We start from the raw sequence: 20,857 nt of genomic DNA, 5'->3' as shown, positions 1-20,857 counted from the left end.
AACTGTTTTAGCTTTCTGGTACAGTAATTAGCAACGTTTGAAATGGCAGCTGCTCATGAAGCCCAACTTTCTAAGTGACAGCCATCAACCCAAGATGGACGGTTGTATAAGCAAGAAGTCAATGTGTGGTATTCAAGAAACAGATTTTTAAGACCTTGTCACCACAGAATAACCTAGCCTATCCTGATTAATACATCCATGACACATTTCAAGTGACTATACCTGGTAACAAAACCTTACAGTTAATGCTATCTAATTTTTGTAAGCATAAGTGTTTGTATGTGTAGAATGTACACCACAGTGCTAATGGCTGCCACCTTCGGGTGGCTGAATTATTTTTCTTTAAACTTTCCTGTATTATCTGAGTTTTTTACTAATTAACACATTTTACTTCCATAACAGAAAAGGAAACAATAAATATATCTCCATTTGGTAAACTAAAGTCATAACAGTAACTGTTTTAATCTCTATCCTCCCTTGATCTCCCCTGGGTGGGGGGTGGAATACACACACACACACACACACACACACACACACACACACAGGTATATGTACTACTGTAAACTATCGTTATAAGCCATTACAGAGCATCCTATTCTATAGAACATGGAACAGGAGAGATAATACAAGATTTAAAACCCAACACCCTGAGTCCAAATGAGAACAAATCAGTAGGATGATACTGGTTTCTCTCTCTCAGACGAGGCGTTCTGCCTGAGATACTGTCCACAGAAAGCCAGAATAAGCATTCTGGGCAAGGTCTTTGCCAGTCTGCCGGTTCACATCGGGCCTTTCCCTTCCTCAAATTGTAGAATAGGCTGGGGACCGCTTAACAGCTAAGGTCAGAAAGAAAGCCCAACCTCTCTCAGGTATTAAGATCTGCGATTGATCTCAAGTATTTTCTTTGAAGTTTCCTCCTCTGTAAAATAGCTTTTCCAAGAAAATAAACAAGCTTTAAGGAGAACAAGAGAAGTTGGCTTTTCATTTTTGAGATGACTATCTGATGTCTCAGGGGATCGCTATGGCAATGCTTCAGTCCAAGTTTAAAAGAGACTGAACCAGAATCAAAGCTTCCCAGTACAGAGAGACTCCTGGTGCCAGCTAGGATTGGAACTGGAAATGACACCAATGTCGTCATCTTTGGTTTTAGTTAGGAATTCCTGATCCTTTTTATTGTTCGAATGTTTCCCAAAGCCTCACAAGAATTTGGGAGTAGGGTTTCAGGACAGATATGGAACTGACTCCCATCCATTGTCAAGGGCGCCGTGAGTGGTAGTAATCTCAAGAGCTCGGGGCTCCAAATCACAGACTTCAGAGGAGGGCCCAAATAAAGTTCTTTTCTACTACTGAGCCAAGCTTATTTCTTCACATTTGGAACAGAAGATGTCCAGGCCACAATTTTAACTGAGAAATGTAAACCATGATCCTTGCCATCAAGGACCATACTATATGACTTGAAAGAAAGAAACGTACTCATGAAAACTTAATAGAGAGGATAGTTTTCATAAGTTACAAAGGAAATGGAAAAAAGTAGAGTTCGCTATGCCCCTGAGTAACCGTGAGAGGCTCTACGTTGGAGGTACGGTTAAACCAGTGGCGCAGGCATTGCTGGAGTGGGATGAGAGGACAGCAGAAACTGACGAAGCATCGGTTCAATACGGGAACTACGCTGAGAAATAGCTTCAGAGGTCTATCACCGCCTCTCCAACTCATATGGACTAAGCAGCATTCACTACCAGAAGGGAGAGGGTTGGTGAAGATTTCCTTTGCACAGAAAAGGTAGCGATACCACTGTCGGGGCTGTGGAGTCTAGAACCTCCCATCTACATTATCAGTTACTCCAGCTCTAGACGAAAGATGGTAGGCATTGCTTAAATACTCATAATTTGAGTAACAAGGACTGTATTTTCCCCCCAGATTTATCGGTGTTGGATCACAATTAGAGGAGAAGAGAAATACTCTTAGAACATTCCAAAAGGTCCATAAATGGGAAAGAGCATGGGAAGAGAGGAAAAGAGTGAAATCTAATTCTAACCCGGGTGAAAGAAACTCAGAATATGCAGAAGACAGACATTCCCTCTTGGCATGGATGCGGTAATGACCCAGGCTGATCGAACAGAGATGTCTGGGTCCCGTAACAAATTCAAGGGATGCTGCGTTTGGGCCAGCCTTAGCCACACCCCCATCAAAGGACAGAAGTGATGAGTACCTAAAGGGCTCTGTACTGGAACCTACCTACAAGTTGGCCCCCATTCCCCGGGGGTGTTCTGATCTCGAAATCAAGAGCCAGAAACTCAGGAGCCAGGGCCTCCAAGATCTGCTAGAGGGCCTAACACGAAACCTAGGGTCACGGGATGGAATGTCACTGCAGTCACCGCCTGTCACCTGGGCTGAGAACAATTCATCTGGGAAGATTCCTTTTTGGGTAACTCGACATGCCTCGCACAAAAGTTTTATTCCTTTGGAGTAATGTTGACGCAGGATGTTTAGCTAATGACTATTTGCAATTCGGGGCACCCATAACCTCAGCCATGGAAGAAGAAACTTCACTTTTGGGCTACAATTCCCAACAATTTCCAGGTAGGTTTATAAGAAAAAAAAAAGGCAACTGGACTTAGGCAAGTCACTTTCTTCACCTGCGAAAAACAAGGGAATTGGACCTTGCCTCTAGGAAAATAAGGAGGAGATTAAGGAACTCTGCCCCCCGAAAAAGCTTAGGTCTCCCTCCCATGATCCCATCTTCCTAAATGGAACCAGCCAGCCAGTCGTTAGCTACAGAGAGCCAGCTGGGGTCTCTGACAGGAACCCTCACAGCAAGAAGGCAAGAATGCTTTCAATAGAGCATCTGAGGTGTGGGGGAGATTGCTGGGTAGGAAAATGAAGTCACATACAGATCATAGAGCCGGTTCTCAATACGCCCTCTCCTTCCTCCCCCTTCTACTCAATGAAATAAGAGACGGCTGGTTCAGGAGTGAGTAAATCTCTGGACTGTCTCCCACAATATCCTCCTTCCTATTCATCTGATGGCTCCTTTTTAACAATCACACCCAGGCCCATAAAAGGAGACAGTCCTGAGTGGTCTGGAGCTCACAAAATCTTTTAGTGACTTTACTTTTTAAAGAGTTAAAAAACAAAAGCAAAAACAAAAACAAAAAAATTGTTGTCTTGATTTCTTGATTTGTGTTTCCAAATGCAGAGGTCTGGTTCTGAGTGTGGATTATAAAAAAACTAAAATTCCAGAAATTCTCAATTCAGGTTATCAGAAACGTATCTCCACAATTAATGTGGTATCCCAGGCATATATTGAACACTACCCATATGCCAGAAGCCACAAATAAAAAGCACATTGAAACAAATTCTATTATGTTATAAATACAAAAGTGGCTTGGTCTTTGGAGGAGTCTGTAAAGCTCAGCCTTGGCATTCAGCACACCTGGGTTCTAATGCAGGCTCTGCACATGTCACTCTGGTGTCACTTCCCCTGGGGGAACTTCCCTGGTTCTCCTGGAAAGGAAGCACACTGAGACTCTCCTTGCGGTGGTCATCAGAGATTTAAGCAAGCGGTCCATAAACAATGAAAATAGCTAATATCACTTTAGTGCTTACTGAATGCATGTATTTCATGTGAATTAACCCACTTAATCTTCACAGCAACCGTAAGAGCAATAGTGGATTTATTATTTTATTATTATTTAGAAGCTAATAAAATGTAAGCGTCAGGATTCCTCCCTTGCACAGTCCCTCAACAACGGCTGATGTCTGTGGTGTCTGTCAGCCTGTAAACAGGTGGCATGTTTGTGATCTCTTTATCATCCTAAATACATGTTCACTTTAGCACCTACATTTTGTAATCCTAATTGGATATTCTTTTTCTTCAAAGAGAGCCCTACCAATGATGTAAACTTTACTTGCCTCTAAAAACCTAGACCCACCCCTGCCAATCAGAGTAATAATTCTGTCTTGTAGACGATGAAACAGAGACCCAGAGAGGTTAAGTTACTTGCCCAGGTACACACAGTCAGTGCTGGGAGCAGATTTGAACCAGGCAGTCCGGCACCCCCTGGGGTGCTCTTCACCATATTCTCCATTGCTTCTCATTATTTTTACACAGAGCCACTAGTGAACTCTCCGGGACATTAGGAACACTCAGTCATTAGTGGCTATCGTTATTCTGTAAATTAAAAACTGCTTTTGTAGAATAGGAATACAGGCCTATCCCAATTTAAGGAAACAATATCAATCTGAAATTTAGGAAAGAGACAGGCTGGTTTTATACAAGAGACTTCCTTTTTAATATTAGTTTCCTGAAAGATTCTTTTAAAGCAGTATTATTCTACGTGTGGTCACTGGGTCATCTATTTCAGAATCACCGAGCCACCCCCCCAAACCTAATGGATCTAAACTGATGGGAGTCTGTGTATTTTTTTTAAGATTTTATTCCCTTGACAGAGAGAGGGAAAGAGAACACAAGCAAGGGGGGGGGCAGGCAGAGGGAGAGGGAGAAGAAAGCTCCCCACTAAGCAGCGCTCAATATGGGGCTCAATCCCAGGACCCTGGGATCATGACCTGAGCCTAAGGCAGATGCTTAACTTACTGAGCTACCCAGGGTATTTGATGAGCTCCCTGAATATCATTTTGCATACCAAAGTTTGAAGACCACTGCTGAGAGCAGTCCCTTGCTATGGGTAATACTGTCTACAAATGGGGTGAAGGGCCAGAGGGGAGAAAGGAACTTGAATTTAAGGTGTTATTAGTAATACTGCCAATAGAAGGTAAGCAAAAAGTAAGTTACAATGCAAGCTAATAGGCATGTTCCTGGGCATTAAAATTTACATGAAATTGACATACTCATTTACATTTATAAATTAAGTTTACATGTAATTTTGAAGACCATAATTATGGAGAGTAAGCACTAACACCATCGCCAGGTACTGTTCGAAGTTTCAATCTTCAAGATTCTTTTAATTAAGTAATTTCACCATCCCCATTCTAGAGATGAGTGAACGGAGACTCACAGACATTAAGGAACTCTCCAGGGAATGTAGGGCCAGGGTTTGGACCCAGGAGGTCTGGTTCTGGAGCCTGTATTCTCAAATCCTACGTTATTCATTCTCTCTCTCTCTCTCTCTCTCTCTCTCTCTCTCACACACACACACACACACACACACATTGTTGCTTTTTGTTTCTTTTTTTAATAGAAATAAAAAGGTAAAATTTGCAAACTTTCATAGAACTTCATATCTTGGAAATTTTTGTCTGAGTCATTTTCAAGATGCGTAAATAGCGCTATGGTTTGAAGGCAGCATGAAATCGCTAAAACGGGCCAAAGCCATGTTATTCTATGCAGGAAAAGTTCAGTGTGAGGCTTACTTGCACTGGCAGATGTTGGAGCTTTAATCCCTCCTCCTAGCTCATAAACAGAATCCTTGTTTCGGTTCCTCCCACACTTTCCTCCCTCCGCCCCCCCCAAAACTTTCAAGCTCTTTACCCCAAATTCCTTCCCTCTGTGCTTCGGCAGCCCAAGCCTGATGACAAGAGCAAACGTAAGTGCTGCCACTGTACCAAGCACTTTAGGAGTGTTAGCTCTTCAATCCTTAAAACCCTATTATTTCCCACAGTTTCTGGACCCAACGCGGGCCCTTTCCCCCCTCTACCTTTCACCCTCCTCCAATCTGTCCTGGTTATTCCTCCTGATGACCCTATGTGAGAAGGACCCTTTCTTTCATTGTGCAGAAAGCACATCCCTGTGCAGAGTCAACAAGAGAGTAACTGTCTTCCAGATGTGCTCTTCAAAGCGAGCTGCTGGAGAAAGGGAAGGAAAAGTACGCCTACTTATCTCTTGTTCCCATCACCTGAAACATGCTTTAAGCTAAACGATTCTATGATGCATGTGGAAACAGTACCAGGAGATGCCTACTTTTAACTGGGACACAGCCGGCCCCCCCAATAGATTTTTTGGTCAGTTCGTCTTATATTTTTCAAAAAGCTTTTCCGTTCCTCGGGCATGGCAATGAGATCTCATACTTGCGGTTTATCCACCTGTGAGCTGAGCCCTTCAAAACACAAATTCCGCAGATGCACAGGCAGCTAACTCCGGTAAGTGGGCACTGGGTTTTTGGTCCTCCCAGACCATCAAGCCACCTTTGAACTGCTAACCCACTGTTAAGAGCCTGATGGGAAAGTCAAGTCCCCCTGGTTTTCAGATGGGGAAAGTGGAGGAGAGTCTGCAACTTCTAGATTGTGTTTTTCTCTGAACCGCTAGGGAACAACAGCAACAACACACCACCCCATGCGTGCATCTTAGAGGAGAAACTTTGTAACTAGCTTGGGCTCGCTCTCAAAACTGAACACCATCAACAACAGGGACCAAGATTTGGTTCTGCGGGGCTTTCAAATCCCAGACCCAATTCTGCGGAAAGTTCACCATCCAAACTCTAGAGTGACCAACAGATGGGGACGCTTGCGAGCAGAAGGTTGGGGACCTGAGAGAAGAGGTGACGATGTGACGGGAGGTGGGGGTGATCTCTCCCTTCCCTGCGTCCAGGAGCCATTCAAGGGAGTCTGTCCAACAGCCACGCGCCCGAAGAAGGCGGCGGGAAGGGGTGGCAGCCCGCGCCCGGGCCATCTCTAGGTCCTCCCACTTCTACTTACTCGGTCTGAAGTGTCATCCCGGGTCCGCGCGTCTTCCAGAGACCCCGCGCAGAGCGGCAGCCCCAGGCACAGCCCCAGCAGCAGGAGCATGGCGGGGGCGAGAGCGCGGCGGTGCACTGGGACCAGGCGGGACGCGCGCGGGGGACAGCTCCGGGGCTCCGCGGCCGCAGACGTGCTCCGCCCCGCCGCCCTCCGGGCCCCGCCCCCCGCGCGCCCCGCCCCCGGCCCGCCCCGCGTCGACCCTGCTCCCAGGCGGGTCCCCACTGCCCCAGGGAGAGGCTGCCCCGCTCGCCGTGGGCTCTCCTCCGCGGCCCGCCCTTCAGCTCTGCCTGGTGCAGCCACCTTCAGGGCTTGGGACACCTGCCACCCGGCCCCCAAATCTTTCTCTCCTGCAAGGTGTGAAATGCTTTTTACGGGACTGGCTTAAACTCCTGCCGCAGGAGGATATGGGAGTAGCCGGCCTGACCCTCAGTACACAGCCCACGCCCCCTCACCTGCCCTATATACCGCCCCCCCAACACACCTGCTGTGTATACCACCACATTCCCCTCACCTGCTAAAAATACTACCCCTTCCCTGCTGTATATACCAATACCCCCCATCCGTTCTACATACAACCCCGACCCACTTTATATACCACCTGCCCTCACCTGCTAGCATAAAGCCAACATGAGACCTGCTTACTTCTGCCCAGAGAGCAGCACATGCCTCCTGGCATCCTGCCTTCATGCTTAGAAGCCAAATCAAGGGACGCAAATTACTAGTCTACTGCAGAAAGTACCAGCAATGTTGTCCCCTTTTATGCAGTTCTGGCCCAAGGGGGCAGAAAAGGAAAGGCTAGAACAGCACCGTGTAGCAGTATTTCTAAGGCTTTGGTTATTAATCATGGAAATGAATATCACTGTGTATGTTAGTTACAAACTATTGGTGATATTTTGTTCAGCCATAAGAATTATTGTCTGCCAACCATCCACACGCCAGCTTTTACACCCCTCAGCGTCTTTTTATCTGCTGGACACACAGTGTTGCTAGAGCCACTTGTTTATTTCAAGTTTCAAAAGCCAATCGATTCAAAGACATTTTCTGTCTCTCTAGAAACTGCATCTAAATCCATGAGCTGAATGAGAGTGAGAAACTGACCACAACCGGGATGGCCAAGAACAGAAAAATGGCTAACTCAAATAATAGCACATCCATCCTCCGGAATATTATGCAGCCATCAGATAAGAATCACAAGGTCTGCGGAAACATGAACAATGTCTACAGTGTAATCTAGAGCAAAAAAAACAGATTACATAACCCTATCAACAGTATGATTATAATCAGATAAAAATACAGATGCACGGACATCAGAACTAGGGAAAGAAAACATGAAAAACAAAAAGAATGTGTGTTTATGCTGATAGCTCTTCTTAAAATATTTTATTCATTCTTATTGAAATGCTGTTTGTTCAACAAAGACATTAGGAGAGGAGGGAGAAACAGGTTGCCATTGTAAAAGAAAGGAAAGAAAACCCTTGTCTTTAGCACTTAATCATTTCCACCCCTAACCACTAAGTGAAACACACTCAACCAGTAGGAAGCAATAGTAGCTGGTCTAGCGAGATTTTACAACCAAATCCCCAGTAAGGGAGAACTCTGAAGCAGGTTAAACAATTAGTTTTAGTTCTTTGATATAAATTCACCATGAGGTTGCCAATGTACCCCGCACCGAGGCTGACACAGGAACTTGGCAGCATAGGAATCACGTGCACACCCTCCCCTCTTTCTAACTAAGGAGGACAGTCCTCAGCCTTCTGGAATCAGAGCTTGCCAATCTCCCCACCCCGCTGAAGGAAATACCTACCTGTGAACGGAAAGTTGAATTGGAACAAAGCCTGGTTCTTTGAAAGGGGGCAACAGCAACTATGATCTCAATCCTCCAAGAGAGCTGGGACCGCGTCTTTGTCTTCCCCTTCCTACTGCTTCCCTCAGTGTCTCAATCTCTTTTTTGGCCTTCTATCTGCTCTTTTCCCAAATCTGTCCCAACTGGTTTCTGCAGAGGTCCAATGTCAAGGAACAGCTTTCCTTTCTTCATCTTGTAGGACTCTCCACTTCTACTGTACGCCATGGGGCTGGGGCTTATGATGTTCAATTTGGGGACAGCTTTACCAGTGGGATCAGAAATTCCTTGAGGGAAAGCATCTCCCACAAGTTCTAGTGCCGTGCTAAATGTACGGTTAACACCTAATGAACATTTGATGAAGGAAATTAGGAGACGCAAGGGCTAGGGGTGGGAGCCTGCGCTGCCTGCGCCAGGGATGAGGAAGGCTGGGCTATAGTCCCAACTTGGCCACTATCTAGCTACAAGACTTGGGAGAGTTTCCGAAATTCCCAGTATTTGCAAATGATAGTAGCCTTTAATAATGGGTTTCTTTGTGGGGCGCCTGGGTGGCACAGTGGGTTAAAGCCTATGTCTTCTGCTCAGGTCATGATCCCAGGGTCCTGGGATCCAGCCCCGCATCGGGCTCTCTGCCCCGTGGAGAGCCTGCTTTCTTCTCTCTCTCTGCCTGCCTTTCTGCCTACTTGTGAACTCTGTCTGTAAATAAATAAATAAAACCTTTAAAAAGAAAAATAAAAAATAATGGGTTTCTTTGAGACTTGTGAGCATCTGCAGGACTGAATAGGGACAGTCTTTAAAAGCTAGGTAGGTGTAATAAAATTAAGACCCAGTGAAAGTTTTCCAAAACTGTTCACAAACATAGGCCATGATATACATTGACCTTATAAATAAGGATAAAAAAAATTAACTGTCCCCCCAAAAAAGGGGTGGAAAATTAATATAACAAAATTATTTAAAAATTTTAAAAATAAATTAATTAACTGTCCCCACAAACATTTGTCTTTTGAAGTGATGTTTCTCACTTCACCTCGAGGGGAGCTGGTTTTCTACTTTGAGGCTACCAAGCTTTTAGAACCTCAGAGCTCAAAGCTCAGACCTCAAAAGACCACAAAGGACATCTAGCGCACTCCGGATTTTTCCACCGAGACGCCTCACAGTCTTGCCCAGGACCTCACTCCCTTAGAGACAAGTCTCTGGCAAGGCCCCAGGTGTTCGCTGACAGAAGCTAGCGTGGGGCTCGGCAGCAAGGGCTGCAAAGAGCGGGACGAAGGAGAGCTGCCTCGCCCAGGTCAGAGAGGGCCTCTGTGCCAGCTCTTGCTAGGAAATGGCTCCCTGAGTAACTGAGGGTGGGCCGAGGGCCCCGAAATTTTAGCGTCAGACTCATTAGAATTAGGAGCTCTATCCTGCTCTTCCGCTTGAGACCGCCCACCGACGGCTAAGCCTGCCAGGGCAGAGACTGAAGAGGAAAGGGTGGGTTGTTCGCTTTTCTTCTCCCTTGAACGTGTACCCTGAAGCCCCAGGTTCCTCTGTCTAGCTGTTCGGAGATTCAAGCCCTCCCCAAGTCCTCTGCACTCCCCCTTCGGTCCCTCCTTTGCCCTATGCTCCTTTTTGAGTGTCTATGAGGCCATTGTTCTAATCTGGGCCAGCTACTTCTCCCCCACCCACCCACCCCCACCCCTGTCTCACCTTTTTATCTACTTATATGGCCTTGTGGTTCTCTTGGACCCCTGACAACTTTGCATAGTTGCTACAGTTTCTTACAACCTTGGCTTTTTTTTTTTTTTTTTCCCCTTAATCAAAAAGCCTAGGGAGGAAATGGATTCCCTTCAACGTTGGCTCCATATTTCTCGGGACATCTTGGGAGTCTAGTTACATCCACTTTTTACCCATTTTACCAACCACTGAGTTTTACCCAAGGAGAAGATCTGGGGAAGCAGAAACAGAGAATGCAGTTTTCTAATTTCTTCTGATGATGACTTGCTGAATTTATCAACTAATCACAAAGTGTAACACATCACATTTTAATATGGTTTTCTAGACAGCCTCTAGCCCTCTCTTGACCCTTGTACTTCATGGATTCTTCTCCTTTCCGGAATGCCTCTCCGTGGCTCCCCACCCAATCCTGCAAATGTCACTTCCTCCACGGTCCTGGTCAAGGAGACAGGTGCTAGTCATACCGCTGACGGAGCCCCCATCTCTTTCTTACACGTCTTTCTCACTCAACCAAGATCCAGTAAAGGGCAGACTCTGTGTTTTATTCATCTTTATAAGCTTTAATGAATAAGTAAAGAAGACTCGGTCAGAATGGTATACTTTCCATATTGTGCATTTCACTGAGAATTTGTATAACACCAGCCTGCGTGGCCAGTGACCAGACACAAGACCGGAGACAGAGTATTGACCTCTCTGGAGGTATATATTTTCAAAGAAAACATAATATTGACTCCTCAACTTCCAAAAACATTTTAGCCCACAATTATCCCACTTTGTTATTTATCTGTCTTTCTAAGAGTCATCATTACAAGAACTGGGGGGAACAAGTGAACTTTAGACCCTCAATATAATACCCTATGGGATGCTCAATGTTCTCTTAGACTATCACATTCCTGATAGACTTAAATTCTACATGGGGAAGGAAGCAAGCTCTAATCTGACAATTCACCACTCTTACCTCTATTTTTCTATCCCAGACACCCTTGTTCCTTCAAGGATCTTCCCTCAAAAAGTCTGCTTTCAGAGATGGCTACACTCTGTCTCCAAACACACACACAGGAAGCATCTCCCTCCCTTGGAAAATTTTAAGGTTTATATGTAGGAATATAATTTTAATATTCCCTAGGTCATCAGAAGGCACAAGTAGCACTAATTTTACCTTATTTCCTCTTGCCAGTTCTTCGCTGTTCAGTATTAGCTGTGGATGGCTGTCTTTATCTTCCGTATCTGCATTAACGTGTGAGTCCAAGCCAGCGAATAGGTCTGGAGAAATATTTGTCAGCTGAACAATGCTTTTTGTCCCTATAGAAATGCTCCTTAAACAGTGAACAGTCTCAGTGCCAAGTGAAGAATCCTTTTTGTTTTCTTTTGGCAGGATGCCTAGAGCAACAAGTGGTGTCCTGGTTTTCTGGGCTTTAACGTGGGACCAAGAAGACGTGGACTAGCACAGAGAATCCACTGATGCTGTCGTGGAGGTGGACATTCAGTTCCGCCTGCCTCAGTGCCCGGTACTAATGCCCTATGCTGTCTCTGACTCCAGGGCATGAAGACAAAGAAGCCAGCGAAACCTGCAGTTGCTCTACAGGGTGTGTTTTCTCCCTGAAGAGTTGCCAGATCCCCTCCAGACACATGTTGGGGGATGTCCAGAGAACGTGCCCTGAAAGCCACAGGTGTGACTTTGGAAGATTCTTGACTAAAACAAAACAGTGCTGGTTTTGTGGTTGATGCTGACAGATACAGTGTACTCCATGAACCAGACCTAACAACAGAGCTGTCATCAGGTTCTTTCGGCGGAGCTCGTGGGCCTGTTGCCTGCCGACAAGCCAGCAACCCTCCTGCCTATGGAACATGTGCAGCAGGTTTGGATCTCAAGGTGCGGACTTGCTGAACAAAAACATGCAACCCCTTCTTCCCTACACCTCAAGGTCTTCCCACATGGAGCTCCCATTCTCCAGTGGAGAGCAAACTTTACTCTTGCCAATTCAGGATACATCATCAATATGGGTTTGTTTTTTGTTAAATTATTGTTTTCTTAGTCAATTTAGGGTTCTTTGTCTTCTTACCTACCCATTGGATTGGTTATTCCATCAAGTCATCAGGGAATGGAGTGGAAGTATGAAGCCTCCTTCTGGTCCTTGGCTTCTGGTCCAAGGCTTCTGGTCCTTGGTCACCACTATGTTATGGACTGAATGTTCGCATCCCTTCCAAATTAATCTGTGGAAACCCTAATCCCCAGTGTGATGGTGTTCGGAAGTGGAGCCTTCAGGAGGTAATTAGAACTAGATGAGCTCATGAGGGTGGGGTTCCCATGGTGGGATTCACATCCTTTTAAGAAGAACTGTGTAAGGACGCAGTGAGAAAACCACCGTCAACAAGCTAAGAAGAGAATTCTCACCAGGATCTGAATGGGCCAGCACCTTGATCTTAGACTTCCAGCCCTTAGAACTCTAAGAAACACATGTTGTTCCAGCCACCCCGTCTGTATATTTCGTGACAGCGGCCTGCCGCTGACTGATACAACCTCTCCATACTGGCGTGTGTGTCACCCCATCTAGTTCAGGACCACATGTCTGCCGTTGTCCTCGACTCCACTCAGTGAGTCAAGGGCCCATGTGGCCTCCGGTTATAAGGTTCATGCCCATCCACCCCAAGTCCCCTCCTCCCATTCACAAGGCCCTTCCAGGTCTGTTGACTTTCAGTATCACGTGCCTACCATCTTCAGTCACCTAGGGAAACCTAGACTCTTCCTCTCTCCATTGGACTTACTGAAGAGTTCCTAGACATGACCCCCATAGCACAATCCACACAAGCAAAAACTCATTAAACTGGACTTCACCAAACTCAAAACTATTGCTTATAAAAATACCTCATGAAGAGGATAAAAAGACAAGTTGCAGACTGGGAGAAAATATTTGCAAATCACTCAGCTAATAAACCACTTGTCTAACTTATCTTGTAATTAGACTAGGTAAAGAACTCTCCAGACTCAATTATAAACAAACAGTCTTATTAGAAAATGGACAAAAGATATGAGCTGACATTCACAAAGAGGATGTATGGATTGCAGATAAAGACATGAAAGATGTTCAGTATCTCCAGCTATCAGGGAAACACAAATTAAAACCACAACAAAATATCACTACACACCTATTAGAAGCACTACAATAATTTTTTTAAAAACCTGATAATACCAAATGCTAGCAAAGATACAAAATTAACGGATCTCTCAGAATTGAAGGTGGAAATGTAAAATGCTCCAGCCACTTTGGAAAACACTGTGGAAATGTCTTTAAAAAAAAAAAAAAAAAAAACAAACCTACATTTACCACATACCATACAACCCAATCTCACTCTTACACATTTTACCCCGGAGAAATAAAAGCACAAAACCTGTGCATGACGATTCAGAGCAGCTCTATACGTAAAGACCAAAACTCTGGAGACTATCCAAATGTTCTTCCAAGGGTAAATGAACTAACAAGCTATGGAACATTCACCCCCATGGACTACTACTAGGCAATGAAAAGGAACAAAATACTGATACATCCAACATCTTGAATGGATCTCAAGGGCCTTATACTGAGTGAAAAAAGCCTGACCCAAAAGGTTGTATATTGTAGGATTTCATTCATATGATGTTCTTGAAATAATAAACTTACAGAGGGATACCTGGGTGGCTCAATTGGTTAAGCATCTGCCTTCAGGTCAGTTCACCATCCCAGGGTCCTTGCTCAGCACGGAGCCTGCTTCTCTCTCTGCCTGACACTTCCCCTGCTTGTGCTCTCTCTCTCTCTCCCTCCCACTCTGTCTCACTCTGACAAATAAATGAATAAATAAAATATTTCAAATAAATAAAATCTTTCAAAAATAATAATAAAGTTACAGAAGTAAAGAAGAGATTAGTGTCTGTGTGCTGTAGGGATGCGAGGAGGGAGGGATTGTGTGCGATACGCAGGCGTGTGTCTTGCGTCTCTTGGTTGTGGCGGTGGTTAACGAATCTACATGTGTGATCGGATGCAGGCAACTGAGCACACACATGTGTTCAAGACTGGTAAAGTCTGTGTGAGTCTGTGAGGTACCAATGAAAACATCCCTGATTCTGATGTAGCACTAGAGTCATATCTTACCAGTGAGGAAACTGAATGAAGGGTACATGGATAGAATGTATTATTTTTACCACTTTCTGTGTATCTATAGTCATCTCAAAATAAAATAAATTTAGAAAATAAGTTTAACTATACTCTGTGTTCTTGTGGAAAATGGGACTTTCACTGGAGAAGGGGGCAGGGAAAGGAAGGACCTTTTCCTGCTATTTTTCCAGGAAGTGTGTGTGTGTGTGTGTGTGTGTGGTCACCTCCTACCTTCTCTATACCATAGTCACCACTTTTATTTTGACCTGTGTAATCAAAAATAGGAAAGAAAGTCATCATATCTTGGTTTATTCTATCAACTAGACGTGACATACCTCGTAGAGGGAACTGCTGACCAATGAAATCCTACTGTACACATTCATTTCTCAGCTCTGCTACTGGTTATATAAAACAGAGCATCTTTTTAAAAAATCTTGCCATGGTTTCACCACGATTTAAATGAATATAGCAGTATGTGCCCCCTTCCATCAGGAGTCCTGCTAAGATAACTTCACAAACATAAGAGAGAAATCCAACTTGCTTCTCTTATTACAACCATATGCCAACATTACGCTAAGTGTTGTGTATGACACATCTTATTTTCTCCTCAGGACAATCTCCAACACAAATAAAAATATGATTTCAAGAAGGTTAAGTTAATTCTTCAGGTGTTGAAAATGGTGGAGCTGGGATTTAATAAATCCATGACGGTCTAAGCTTCAAAACATCCACATGGCTGCCCAAAGGAAATGAAAACATGAATTCAAAAAGATACAAGCACCCCTGTGTTAATTGTAATTTTATTTACAATAACCAAGATATAGAAGCAGCCCAAGTGTTCACTGAGACAAATAAAGATGTCCTACACACACACACACACACACACACACACACGCTGGAACATTACTCAGCCATAGAAAAGGATGACCTCTTGCCATTGGGAACGACATGGACAGACTTAGAGGGTATTATGTTAACTGAAGTAAGTCAGACAGAAAAAGACAAATACCATATGATTTCACTTACATATGGAAACTAAAAAACAAAACATATCAATAAACCAACAAATAAAAAGCAGAATTGGATCCATAAATACGAGAACAAACTCAAGTTGCTGGAGGGGAACTTGGGTAATACGAGTGGGTAATACGAATTTCCAGTTACGGAATGAATATGTCACTGGGATCGAAGGTCAACATACAGGGAATGTAGCCGGTGGTACTGTAACAGCACTGCCTGGTGACACATGGTAGCTACACTTTGGTGAGCACAATGTTAACATACAGACTTGCTGAGTCACCATGTTGTCCACCTAAAACCAACATAACATTGTGTGTCAATTATATTTATTTTTTTTTACTTATTTGACAGACAGAGATCACAAGTAGGCAGAGAGGCAGAGAGAGAGAGAGAGAGGGAAGCAGGCTCCCTGCTGAGCAGAGAGCCCGATGTGGGGCTCGATCCCAGGACCCTGGGATCATGACCTGAGCCGAAGGCAGAGGCTTAACCCACTGAACCACTCAGGCGCCCCTGTCAATTATATTTAAATAAAAAATAAATAAATTCAAAACCCCAGCCATCTAGCTTATATTTCCTCATAAGGCTGCTGTATTTTATTGAACGTTTAGTCTCTGTCATATTCTATTTTAAATTTTCAAAGTCACTAAATTCAGCATAGAAAATGCCACTGACCATGTAATTAACCTGGTAATGGAGTTTCTTTTCATTTTTACATTGCCATGGTTTGCCACTTTTTCAAGAGGAAAACCAATAATGCTTCCCTTATCTCAAGAGTCTTGTTAAGATAATTTTGTAATCGGGGCGCCTGGGTGGCTCAGTGGGTTAAAGCCTCTGCTTTCGGCTCGGGTCATGATCCCAGGGTCCTGGGATCGAGCCCCATATCGGGCTCTCTGCTCAGCAGGGAGCCTGCTTCCTCCTCTCTCTCTCTCTGCCTGCCTCTCTGCCTACTTGTGATCTCTGTCTTTCAAATAAATAAATAAAATCTTTAAAAAAAAAGATAATTTTGTAATCACAACAGCAAAACATCATTTTCTATACTATATTTGTACGATTCATTAATGATATATTTATCAGTGGCAGAAGACATGAGAGACCACCTGTACTAGTCTCATATAGTTGCTGTAAGAAATGGCCACAAATTTAGTGGCTTGAAGCAATACAAATGTATTCCCTGGGAGTTCTTAAGGCCTGAAGTCTAAAACAGGGTTGGCAGGGTGGTGATGTTTCTAGATGCTCTAGGGAAGAAGAGTTTCCTTGCCTTCTCCAGCTTCTAGAAGTCATCTACTTTGGCTCATGGTCCCACTTCACCGCAACCTCTGCTTCCATCACCATCTCTCTCTGAGCCTGCTCCTTCTGTCTATACCCCCCTTCCTTCTCTTACAGGGACTCTCATGATTACATTGACACCCTTCCCCCCGCCCCAGATAATCCAGGATGATTTCTTCATCTCAGGATCTTCAGATTTAGTCACACCTGCAAAATCCCTTCTGCCCTGTAAGGTAACCCATTCACAGGATCTGGAGGTTAGGGCATGTAGATCTTTGGTATTCAACCCATGCCATCTTCTGAGCATTTACTTGGTATCCTGCCCTAAGCCTGCATGTTGCAAACCTGAGGAGACAAGAAAGAGAAGTATCTTCTATAAGAATTCTTTTTGGTGAATTCCCAAAGATCAAGAACAAAATGATAGGTCCTACCACATTGCGAAATGGGTGTTATTCTCAGTGAGTGTCCCCAAACCAGTTTTGTGCCTCCTCACCCATCACCCGCCTCAAGGGTGGATGAGGAAAGGCTGAGGTAAGGAATCCCTCTGGAGAAGGTTGTTTGGTGGCCCTGGTATCTCCCCTCCCTGAGAGGCTGGCTGAAGCCATCATGAGGGGAGAAGGCAACCTAAGAAGTGAAAAACACATTGCCCAGGATGTCCGTGTGTGCATTCAGCAGCTGGCTTGGGGTCATCTGGTTTTCACAGAAGAGGACTCCATGGGGATGCTCAACACGATCCCAACAGAGGTGGGTAAAGAGAAAAGCCAGGGGCTGAGGGAGGTCCTCTCAGCAGCTACAGGGCAGATGGCAACTGCCAAGAGATTTGCGGCTAGAGACTTCCCCACTGGATAAAGTGTAGAGGCTGTAGTAGTCAGAATTCTCCAGAAAAACAGAACTCACAGGAGATGTGTACATACAGGAAACAGGTTTACTATAAGGAATTGGCTCACACAACTGTGGAGGTTTGGCGAGTCCAAAATCCACAGGGTGAGAATCCGTGAGTTGGAGTCCAAAGCCAGTCTACTGGAGAATTCCCTCTTACTTGAGGGACGTCAGTCTGTGTTCTAAGGCCCTCCACTGACTGAATGAGGCCCACCCACAATATTACCTACAGTAATAAGAGCAGTCAGCTTTATCCAAAGTCCACCTATTTAAATGCTAATCTCATCCAAAAAACACCCTCACAGAAACATCCAGAATAATGTTTGACCAAGTATCTGGGCACCATGGCCCAGCCAAGCTGGCACATAAGGATAACCATCACAGCACCTATGCTGGGTCATAACCCTGTCTTTCCTGGCTCTTACCTCTCATCCCCCTTCCTGTATATCCTAGAGGACATGCCTGATGAGAAGACAAGGACCAGTTTAGGGAAAGAGAGGACAGCCATCCACCCCCATGGAGGGCTTCAAGCCTAATGCAAGACCAAGCAATAACCCAGGGACTTTGGGAGCTCCCAGTACTTACTTATGAATTCTGTGTTCAACTTCTCCACCCTCACTAGAAGTGGTTGTTGTATCGTGTTGTAAATGTACGAAATACCACCAAATCGTTCACTTTAAAATGCTTAATTTTATGTTATGTGAATTTCACCTGAATTTAAAACAAATCACATTTATAAAACCAAAAACAAAGCCCAGATTTCTCATACTCCAATAGCATTAACATGGTGAACTGATATTTGGGGGAACTTGGAATTACAAATTTGCAACACGTGTAAGTATGTTGGGGAGAAAATGTAAAGAAAATAAGGAAATAAAGGAAATGTGTCTTTTCTGTGAAAAGTGGTCATCATGTGCAGTCATGCTAATCTTTTACTTATGTTTTGAAACTTTCCATAAGAATTTTTTGTATCCATAATTGTGTATTTTATCTTTTTATATTTATTAAGTTTTTATTTTAATTTCAGTATAGTTAGCATGCAGTGTTAATATTAGTTACAGGTGTACAATATAGTGATTCGGCAACTCTTTACAGTACTCAGTGCTCATCATGAGTAAGAGTCCTCTTGATAAGTGTATGCTAAGTGCCCTCTTGATCCCCGTCACTTATTTCACCCATCCCCCCCTCCACCTTCCCTCTGGTAACTATCAGTTTGTTCTCAATAGTTGAGTCTGTTTCCTGAAATAGAGCTACCCCATGACCCAGCAATTGCACTACCAGGTATTTACCCCAAAGATACAAATGTAGTGATCTGAAGGGGCACATGCACCCCAATATTTACAGCAGCAATGTCTACAACAGCCAAACTATGGAAAGAGCCCAGATGTCTAACAACAGATGAATGGATAAAGAAGATGTGGTATGGGGATGCCTGGGTAGCTCAGTTGGTTAAGCATCTGCCTTCAGCTCAGGTCATGATCCCAGGGTCCTGAGATCGAGTGCCCCATCAGGCTCCTTGCTCAGTGGGGGGTCTACTTCTCCCTCTGCCTGCTGCTCCCCCTGCTTGTGAGCCCTCTCGCTCTCTATCTGACAAATAAAAATATTTTAAAATATAATTTAAAAAGGTGTAATATATATGTATACACACACACACACACAGTGGAATTACGCAGCCACCAAGAAATGAAATCTTGCCATTTGCAACAACATAAATGGAGCTGGAGATACTATACTAAGCAAAATTAGTTAATCAGAGAAAGACAATTATCATATGATCTCTCTGATATGTGGAATTTAAGAAACAGAACAGAGGATCATAGGGGATGAGAGGAAAAAATAAAACAAGATGAAACCAGAGAAGGAGATTAACCATAAAAGACTCTTAATCATAGGATACAGAGTGTCGCTGGAAGGGAGGGAGGTGGGGGATGAGGTAAGTAGGTGATAGACATTAAGGAGAGCACGTGATGTAAAGAACACTGGGTGTTATAAAAGACTGATGAATCACTGACATCTACCTCTGAAACCAATAATACATGATATGTTAATTAATTGAATTTAAATTAACAAAATAAAAATTTTTTAAGATTTTATTTATTTATTTGACAGAGATCACAAGTAGGCAGAGAGGCAGGCAGAGAGAAAGAGGAGGAAGCAGGCTCCCGACTGAGCAAAGAGCCCGTTTCGGGGCTCGATCCCAGGAACCTGAGATCATGACCTGAGTCAAAGGCAGAGGCTTTAACCCACTGAACCAACCAGGCGCCCCAACAAAATAAATTTTTAAAAAGAGTCTGTGTCCTAGTTTGTCTCTCTCTCTCTCCCTTTTTTTCCTTTGTTCTTGTTTTGTTTCTTAAACTCCACATATGACTGAAATAATATGGTATTTGTCTTTCTCTGACTGACTTACTTTGCTTAGTATAGTATCTCCAGCTCAATCTATGTTGCTGCAAATGGCAAGATTCCATTATTTTTATGGCTGAATAATATTCCATTACACACACACACACACACACACACACACACGGCACGTCTTCTTTATTCATTCATCAGTCGATGGACACTTGGGCTGCTTCCATAATTTGGCTAATGTAAATAATGCTGCAAAATAAACACAGGGGTGCATGTATCCTTTCAAATCAGTATTTTCACATTCTTTGAGTAAATACACAGTAGTGTGATTAGTGGATCACAGGGTAGTTCTATTTTTAACTTTTTGAGGCTCCTCCATACTGTTTTCCACAGTGGTTGCACCAGTTTGCATTCCCATCAACAGTCCACAAGGATTCCCTTTTCTCCACATTCTCACCAAAATCTGTTGTTTCTTGTGTTTTTTATTTTAGTCATTCTGACAGGTGGGAGAAGGTATCTCATGGTATTTTGATTTGCATTTGCCTCATGATGAGTGATGTTGAGCATCTTCTCATCTATCTGTTGGCCACCTGGATGTCTTCTTTGCAGAAATGTCTGTTCATGTCTTCTGCCCATTTTTAAATTAGATTATTTGGTTTTTATGGTGTTGAGCTGCATAACTCCTTTATATATTTTGGATACTAACCCTTTATTAGATATGTCATTTGTAAATATCTTTTCCCTTCATTGGGTTGTCTTTTAATTGTGTTGTTTCTTTTGCTTTGCAGAAGCTTTTTTATTTTGATGTAGTCCCAATAGTTTATTTTTTGCTTTTGTTTCCCATGCCTCAGGAGACGTATCTAGAAAGATGCTGCTATGGCCAATGTCAGAGAATTGACTGCCTGTGCTCTTTTCCAGGATTTTTACAATTTCAGGCCTCGCATTTATGTCTTTCATCCATTTTGAG

The 20,857-nt window shown here is 43.8% G+C and overlaps 1 protein-coding gene across 1 annotated transcript in view; it reads right to left on the bottom strand.

Annotated features, from left to right (window-relative positions):
* ITIH5 (inter-alpha-trypsin inhibitor heavy chain 5) overlaps positions 1–6,741 on the bottom strand; it is a gene marked incomplete at its 5' end in the record, with an annotated part of 69,930 nt that extends 63,189 nt beyond the window's left edge. Inside the window, one exon of the mRNA XM_080812480.1 lies at positions 6,652–6,741. Within this exon, the coding sequence (XP_080668606.1) occupies positions 6,652–6,741 (90 nt within the window). The remainder of the gene's footprint in view (positions 1–6,651) is intronic.
* Between the last annotated feature and the right edge of the window lie 14,116 nt (positions 6,742–20,857).

The sequence above is a fragment of the Martes martes genome (assembly GCF_963455335.1).
Source record: "Martes martes genome assembly, chromosome: 8".
In the NCBI taxonomy this organism is placed as follows: Eukaryota; Metazoa; Chordata; class Mammalia; order Carnivora; family Mustelidae; genus Martes; species Martes martes.
The sequence above is the reverse complement of the archived record's forward strand: the minus strand, read 5'-3'. Positions and strand labels throughout refer to the sequence as shown.